The 8,984-nt window shown below is 39.5% G+C and overlaps 1 protein-coding gene across 1 annotated transcript; it reads right to left on the bottom strand.

Annotated features, from left to right (window-relative positions):
• Positions 1-3,630: 3,630 nt before the first annotated feature.
• Positions 3,631-8,631, bottom strand: slc25a4 (solute carrier family 25 member 4). Its single transcript, XM_056408604.1, has 3 exons — positions 5,819-8,631; positions 4,137-4,623; positions 3,631-4,043 (listed from the first exon to the last, which is right to left on the bottom strand). The coding sequence occupies exons 1-3, from the start codon at positions 5,927-5,929 to the stop codon at positions 3,631-3,633; spliced, it is 1,011 nt and encodes a 336-aa protein (XP_056264579.1). The 5' UTR covers positions 5,930-8,631.
• Between the last annotated feature and the right edge of the window lie 353 nt (positions 8,632-8,984).

The following is an 8,984-nucleotide window of genomic DNA, read 5'->3' as shown; positions in this document are numbered from 1 at the left end:
GAGCCCGGAGAGGGCCGACAGAGAGCAGAGGGGATCATATCACTGACCGAGCGGCGTCCCTTTCCCGCCGAAATGCGGTCAGCTCAGCCGACACTCGGCTCTCCGTGGTCAGCTCAGCCGACACTCGGATCTCCGTGGTCAACTCAGCCCACAAATAATTTCTGTGCCCCGATAGACTGATGTTCACAGGACATGCATTTGATCGGGAGCGTGCGAGGGTTTTGATAAAGTTAACGGAAGGATTCACGTGACACAACATCCGGTTTTCCAAAGTTAGCGGAAAGAACCACGTGAAAAAACATCCGTTTTTCAAAATAAGATGTCGACAAATCATACACTAAGAAATAAAAGTAAACAATTAACTGATTTAGTATCTTTATAGATCGTTTCTGAGATTTAAATTATGCTAAAATTAAATTTTTACTGTACCAAGGAAGAGTTTATAAAAAATAAAAAAAGCACATTTCTGATTATTTGAAGTCCTGTATATAGATTTCCACAAGAGTTCCAGGAAATGACTGATGCAGATGTGTTCCATACATATCTGAAATCCCCGACACTGGCAATCAAACAATTTTAATGTACTAAATTTAAATGTGTATTTAATGTATTTTAATTCTAAATACTTAAAATACATAACCAATGTTGTTGAGAAGAATTCATTTCATAAATAATGCTACACATAAATAGAATGCTTCAATCGACACTGTCGATTCGACAGTGATCGGTGATCGGTATTATTGGATCGGCAGATACTGATTTCAGTGATCGGCACCAAAAAAGCTGATCGGAGCATCTCTATTTTTAATGCTTTGTCATGCCGTATGATTCTTCGTGGGGAATCTGATTGTTTTATACATCCGTATAAACTTACCTATTAGTCAGTAAAAATGTAAATATATCTCAAATGTGATGCCACTGGAGGTCTCAATCCAGCATTCCTTGATATATTTGAGTGAAAAGAAGTAAAATCACACGTACACGCCTTGAGTTACCGTCCTATTGTATTTATTCCACAGAACAGACAATGGGAGGGAGGGAAGGGCGGGCGGAGGTCAGAGGTCGGCCCGATCACATACAGAACCTACTGTCTAAAACATGGCGTTGTTATTACACACAAGGTGCTTTTCATGCCACCAATGAAAGGAAAACATTATCCGACCAATTTAAAAAAAATTACAAAAAAACAGCCAGCCATCTGTATTCTGGTGCTCACAAATTAATAACAGTTTAGCATTTAGGAGTTTATTGTAACTTACTTAATGGTTTAATAACACTTCATGTTTTGGAAGTTGTAAACAGTTACACATATATGACTATCGCCCATCCTATGAAACATGTAGAAATGCTTAAAAACAAAAAACATAAAAGTTGTAATCATATGTGAATAAATCATGACCGTTATAAAGCATTTAATAACTTTTTATGTACATTTACAGGCAGGTTTAATATGGTTTATAAATGTATTTTGAAGGCATATATGATAACTATGTATTGATTATTTTCCAATTATGGATGCTTTATACTGCAGGGAGTTTAAGTTGTATTAAATAAACAGTTTACTTATAATTTGTTACAACTACATTATAAATAATGTGTTTAATAAACAGTTATTAAGTGTTTATGATATAAATTCTGAGTAACAGGGTTCAAATTGAAATACATTAAGATTTGAGAACGTCAAATCTAAAACCGTACATATCTAAAATATATCTGAATTATTGCCACCATATATTTTTATACTTTATTATACTGTATGTATGTCACAGACCTAAAGTTATATAATGTTTTTTATTTCAGCTGTGCTGGAAAATATGACGTGTGGATTTATAAATAGATATACATCTTTGTACAACTTATTAATAAGGCACGCATTATACATTAACTACAGGTTGTGAGTCATGGCTTTATTAATGGTTGGCAAATACCTTTTTGTTGGGGTTCATCCTCATCTTCTAATATTCAGGCATGAGAATCCCTCACCTTTCGGCGAAATTCGCCGTTTTGAAACCAAAATAGGTGACTTACGTGAATCGTGTAGAACCGAAGAGTTTTTGTTTTGAGGTAGGGGGGGGGGGGGCCGGCGTTTATGAGATTGGAGTGGGACACGGAGAAAATGTGGAGTAGTGCTCTTCGCAACAAAACATCTTTGATGGGACGTGTCGCGTCTCGGCCAATCAGCGTCAAGATGTCTTCAGCGTTTGGTGGTTTAGGTTAGCTTGAATGTTAGTCCGCTACATCTGCTGCTGTCACGCTGCACGGTGTAGCGATACTAACAAAGTACCCGTACGTTAAGAGCGATGTGATTTAGCATATTTTTAGTATCGATACTTCATTAAAAGAGCGGGATCAGAGCGCACGCGCTGCTCCGTGTCAAGCTGTCTGCGCACACAAGTGGTGGAATTTTCGGCTTTAAAAATAAAAATAAAAAAAGATGCCAGAAGTGAAATGTTTAAGTTCAGTCTGTAAAGTTCTGTAACTCTACAGCTGCTCATCCTGATGAACTCTGTATCATCTGGTCAGATACAGACTAATGGCTTCATAGTGTATAATCAACGCTATGATGGCTCCATGTAGTTTCATTAATATATTGTAGGCTAATACTAATTTTACTGCCATTTGTTAAGTGTTGAAAAAGTTGGTAAAAAGTGAACCATAGGCCTACAGATATTTTATTTATTACTATTATATATAAATATACCAGTGTCTTATTTATGGTATACTGTTTTTATGGTATTGTATCATGATATTTATGGCAGGTATGGTATAGAAGATCGTGACAACCAGGTAGAGGCAGAACAGACTCAAGGAACAGACTCGTGGCTCAGCAGAGCACAAGACTTGAAGACTTGTTCACGCCAAAAAAAAAGGAAGTTGGTTCATGAATGACCATATTATACACAATATTACTATTATTATAGGGCCCGATCACTGACTTGGTGTCAGAATGGAGGACCTACAGATTATTATACAACGTCCGACATCGATGTTCGTGGAAGTCGCCAGCAGCCCAAGCACCTATCCTTCTCACCTTTTTCACCCCTGACCCGTTTTCATGCCTGCTAATGCTTCAAGACTTGAGTATAATAAAGGTGAATAATGAAATTTCAGCAATTTAAATTGTATTTATTTGACTCATTTATTTAAACAGAAAAACTAATAATGTTCATCCGTGTTAAGTAAATTGAACTCAATCATATTAACTAAAGTGAATGTAATGTCAGTAAATCCAACATAATGTTGTTGTGTTTATGCAATGTAGCAATATCATCTCCATTTAAAGTAAGATAGTTAAGTAAGATTTACTTAATATGTGTTGTTCACATGTTAAGTAAGATTTACTTAATATGTGTTGTTCACATTAATAGTACATTGCTTTTCCGATTTAAACAACACAGTTGTGTGCAACCATTTGACATAACTTAGTTAAGTAAATCCAACATTTTTTTTCTTAGAGTGTACATGCTCAGTGGTCAAAACATATATTTATATTTCTGAGGAGTCATGTTAACCTATAAGTCAAGTGTAGTCACCTCCCACATTGTAATTCACCACATTCTGTTATCAAAAGAATTAAGATTAAAGATTGGGGGTGACAGGGTTTCCTTTGGAACTGGGAGATGAGAAAGTTTATGTGTACTTCTTAATCTCATCGTACAGCACCAACACAAAGGCACCGCCCATGCCTCTGATAACATTGGACCAGGCACCCTTGAAGAAGGCTTTCCACCCCTCTTGCTTATGGATCTTCTTCCAGCAGTCAATTGTGCCTGTATACATGATGTCAGCTGTGGACAGAAGACATGGAAAGTGAACCATAACGCCCATGTGTAAAATGCGTAATTGGGCAACGAAAACAATTAAATGCATTATTATAGGACACAAGCATGAGTGATGCTCACCTTGTTTGCGTCCAGACTGCATCATCATACGACGTCTGACAGTGTCAAAGGGGTATGAGATAATACCAGCTGCAGCGGTGACCGTCTGAGCGATCATCCAGGTGATGAAGATGTGCGTGTTTTTGGGATCTGGCAGCATACCTGCATGAGGGAGAATTTTAAGCCACCTGCTCGACACGAAATAGAAAATAAACATACTTTAAAATGATGTTAAGATCGGCCAGATGGGCGCACCTTTAGCTGTGTCGAAGCATCCAAAGTAGGCCGCTCTGTAGATGATAATACCCTGCACTGACACGTTGAATCCAAGGTAAAGACCCTTGAGGCCATCGGATCTGTAGGTTTTGGTGAGGCAGTTTCCAAGGCCGCTGAACTCTCTCCCAGATGCCCCCTTGCCGATGTCGGCAGCGAGTCTTGTTCTGGCGAAGTCAAGAGGGTAGACGAAGCAGAGCGAAGTCGCCCCGGCGGCTCCGCCAGATGCGAGATTACCAGCGAAGTAACGCCAGAATTGTGTTTTTTGATCCACACCACCGAGGAAGACCTTCTTGTACTTATCTTTGAAGGCGAAGTTGAGGGCTTGGGTGGGGAAGTAACGGATCACGTTGGCCAGGTTGCCTCTCCAAAAGGAAATAAAGCCCTGCTCCTGTGGGATCCTTCTCAAACAGTCCATGATTCCCTTGTACTGCATCTCTGCGGTGATCTGCTTGCTGGCATGCTGGACCTTCAAGTAAAGACAATAAAAGCACATTAAAAAAGACACGTATAACTCCCTCAAACTCTGGTTAATTATCTTGTAAAACGTTGCGAAACTTTTTCATCCATAATTTGATATTTAATATATACATAATATATCATTTGTTTCTACATTTTAATAACTTCTTGTACACTACCGTTCAAAAGTTTGGGGTCACCCAGACAATTTCGTGTCTTCCATGAAAACTCACACTTTTATTTATCAAATGAATTGAACATTTCATAGAACATATAGTCAAGACATTGACAAGGTTAGAAATAATGATTAATATTTGAAGTATTAATTTTGTTCTCCAAACTTCAAGCTCAAAGGAAGGCCAGTTATAGCTTATATCGCCAGCATAACTGTTTTCAGCTGTGCTAGCATAATTGCACAAGGGTTTTCCAATCAGACATTAGTCTTCTAAGGTGATTAGCAAACACAATGTACCATTAGAACACTGGAGTGATCGTTGCTGTAAATGGGCCTCTACACACCTATGGAGATATTTCATTAGAAACCAGACACTTCCACCTTGAATATTAATTTACCACATTAACAATGTATAGAGTGTATTTTTGATTAATTTAATGTTATCTTTATTGAAAAAACAGTGCTTTTCTTTGAAAAATAAAGACATTTCTAAGTGACCCCAAACTTTTGAACGGTAGTGTATATTTACATAATCTTTGCCGGCCAGGAATTACTGTGTGTAGTTGGAGGCCTTAGTTACAAGCACACTCCTGTCACTTGAGAATCAGATGTGTATTGGATTACATAGCTCAGGTTAAATTTAGCAATTCAATTTCACTAAATATTACTGCAGTCATCACTAATATTATTAATTAGCTTAATATACGTACAAATGGCTCACAAATTAGTAGTAGCCTATGGCCATTTTATTTACACATATTAGGAGTCCTTGTCGCCGTCATAGCAGCAACGTTGCAAAATGTGCGTAAAACCATCTCCGCATTGACACGGGACCTCTAGCGTGCCCCTTGCCTTTAAATATATAATAACTTACACAGTGCACAGCTAGGCATTTTCTTCAACCTAAATGTATTACAGATTTAGATTTTAACGTTGGGTGTATCAGTAACTCAGCATTTATGCACACTTTACGCATAAAAGAAAGACCATGCGACCATACGTTTGGCATCAGATGGTTTCATAAATTTACCTGCAGCAACAACTTTACTCTCTCAATGGGAGCAACAGCTGTTTTTGAAATGGCAGCGGCAATGCCACCGGCCAAAAAGTCCTTCATGAAGCTAACCACCGCGTCCGACATGGTTGGATCTTTCTTGTGCAGATTTGAGACTCCTGACTGATCCAAACTTCACCAACGCCCTCAAGGAAACCCAACGACCATCAGAGTGGGCAAGCCCTCTCGTGTCTGTCCTAATATATGTGCGCCATGTATCGCGAGACATTTCAGTGATGGATTTACGTTTGGTCAAACAGATAAACGAGGGTGAATAAATATCCGAGGTTGAAAGTCAAGAAGTGCGCCATGTTCCTGAAGTCAGGATTATGCCATGCCAGGACACAATAAGTGTAATTTGATTTGTATTTAAACATAAATGTATACTTTGGAATCTAAACTAATCATTGTGAAGTAGTTGGCCTATCTGCTGCTGACCCAAACCTATTTATCCATAATCCAAACATACATTGTTGGTCATTTCAGTTTCCAGAAGACTTATAATAGACAGTTTTAGGAAGTGTTTTTTAAATGGTTCCATCTGTGGTGAACTTTTTGGCTGACAATAGACTACAGCGTCCAGTCCAGCAGTGTGGTTGGGCCCAAGACGGTATAATTCCTATGATTACAAAAGGTGTTTCTTTTACTACGCTATCAAATATGCATCATTGCAACCACAAATATCCTGGTGGCGACATAAATTGTACAACTACAAGTAAAATGCACCTTTAAAAAAATAATTAAAGCAGTTTCAAATATAATATTTTTAGGAAAAAGTTTGTAAAAATATAGCAATAACTAACTACCTATTACATTGCAATAATATGTTAGAGGACTGATGGACATGTAATGTTAACCTGTTACGTTATACGTGTTATTGTGTTTACAGGAAGAAGTTGTTCTTGATAATAAAAATTGGTTATGTGAATTACAGGAGGTCAGTGAAGGTCTCACTGCGTTGCTTTGAAACCTGTCAATCATCCTATAGCTACCTGTGGGGGTGGGTGGGACACCTGGACTACTTCGGATTGGCAGAGCAAGTAAACTGTGATGGTGTTTGTGTTACTTGCCTGTTGAGAGTAGTCTATGACCGGGAGGAGACGAAGTCGAATGTTTAACGTGTTGGCTGTTGTTTGGCGTCGGCTACGGCCCACTAGTAGCCCAGGGCTCTCAAGTTTTGAAGACAGGCAAGCGTGAGATTTCCATCAGCACCCGATACATCTGACTGTTGCGCGCGCCGGCATCGAGCCGAAAAGAGTTGTTGACGGGGGGTGGGGGGGGGGGGTGCTAGTGACTATTTTTCTGCTCCATCCCAATGCGCGCAGACCGGCGTCGGAGCTCTGCAGCGGAACAATCGATCGGCGTATTGAGCACCCCTGCATTCAAGCATTAAATAGCCGAGAGGTTTTTTCAGCGTGAGGAATTCGATGTGTGGCGGGAGTGCGTGAGATAAGACCGAAATGCGTGAGTCTCACCCTCAATGCGTGAGACTTGAGAGCCCTGGTAGCCTGTGTACTGTCCCCAAATAAACGGCAATAATCAAGATGTCGTCATGTAGCTTTCCTGACCGGGTCGCTACATAATGATAATAGGCCTACAATAAAATAAGATAAACGGGTTTCCCGGTCAGTCCTCTTCTTAGGATATTTGCCACCTCACGACCACTTGGTGGCGCTGCTGGACTATGTTGATTCATGGGGAACCCTAAACGGTTTCAAGATGTTTCCTCACAAGACAATATTAAATTAGTAACCCCACTTATACAACCTCAATTATAATATTATCATATCACAAATTCTCATGAAATCGTTCTTTTTGGTTGTTATAGATTATTCACTCAAAGCTAGGGAGGTGTAGGTGGGGTGTAGCTAACAGGATGACTGGGGGGGGAAACCAGTGACACTTTCCTTCATATAACTTGATCTATAGTTTTGTGTACACAGATATAAACCTATACAGAGTAATCCATCCCTATGTTGCTGTGCTCTGCTGTCTAGTCAGCTGGTGGCACTAGAGAGCTGGTTTACATTAAAGGACATCACTGACACCCCCAGAGTGAAACAGGTGCTTTTCCTATAATTTACTTCACACTCCACTCAACAATACAAATAATGCACCACTTTACTGGTCCCCTACAGGGAAATGTTCTTAAGTAGCCCCCACCAGACAGGTCAGAGGCCAGGCCCAGCTGCAAGGCATACAACCTCAGAGCTGGTTCGGGATTCAGCATCTTGTTCACGTGAACGCTTCAGTTAGGCAGATGCTTGCTTACACAGAGGCCTGCACCTGCTTGTCGGCCTTGCAGAAGTCATACATTTGACAATTTGAGAGCACATAGAACAATTCACAATTGTTTTAATTATAAGCCTCTTAATTCTGAGCTGTCAGGGATTACCTGGTTTCATGCCATTGTTTAAGTTTACAGTTATTATTAATACCTGTATCAATCTTGTTTTGGCAACGTGACATTAAACTACTTCTCAATTTTTCTGGATTGTCATCACAGTTTGTTTGATTATAAACTTGGAGAGTTTTTATAGCAGCAAATGTGCCTCTTTTACCATTTCAAAAAAGGAATTGTTTTTGTAAAACTTACCAACGGCTGCTCATGTGATGATCTAAAATATATCTAGTCACCATTTAGATAGTCGGAGGAGAGCCTTGGCAGAGTATATGTTGGCCTACACATTAGAAAATGTGGTTCTCGTTTTATTTTCGGAAACACATTTGACTTGTTTTGTGGTGCTAAAACTCTTTTTATAATTCTATTTAAATCTGATCTAGATTTGCGAAAGTCGTTGCTCAGTAACCTTGGATCTTGGAGATTGAAGGAGGGGTCGTGGAGGGGGTGTGGGCTTGGATTTGCATTTTGAGTATGAAGAGCTGCAGGTGTCAGACAGTTGAACGCCCCCAACCCACCCCCACACACATAAGCATGCACATAAGTAAAGCCGTTACGCATAGCTCCAACACCAATACAGTCATTGATTTTATCTGTTAAGAAGTAACTGTGACAAGAATCTCTTTATTCCTCTGGTCCCCCACCGTCTGAATCCTTAGATCTTAGACCAGTAGAAATTCAAAGATAATAGAGATTATGAATGTCAGACAGGGTTAAAACCACAAATATTAGGGACAAAAT

This window comes from Pseudoliparis swirei, chromosome 24 (genome assembly GCF_029220125.1).
Source record: "Pseudoliparis swirei isolate HS2019 ecotype Mariana Trench chromosome 24, NWPU_hadal_v1, whole genome shotgun sequence".
NCBI classification, from domain to species: Eukaryota; Metazoa; Chordata; class Actinopteri; order Perciformes; family Liparidae; genus Pseudoliparis; species Pseudoliparis swirei.
Note: the sequence above shows the minus strand (reverse complement) of the source record. Positions and strands in the feature narration are given on the sequence as shown.

Coding starts and splice junctions, on each gene's coding strand:
- slc25a4 (XM_056408604.1), bottom strand. CDS start 5,929: ATGTCGGACGCGGTGGTTAGCTTCATGAAGGACTTTTTGGCCGGTGGC. Junction 4,624..5,818: donor GAGTAAAGTTGTTGCTGCAG/GTAAATTTATGA, acceptor CTTTACTTGAAG/GTCCAGCATGCCAGCAAGCA. Junction 4,044..4,136: donor ATGCTTCGACACAGCTAAAG/GTGCGCCCATCT, acceptor TCCCTCATGCAG/GTATGCTGCCAGATCCCAAA.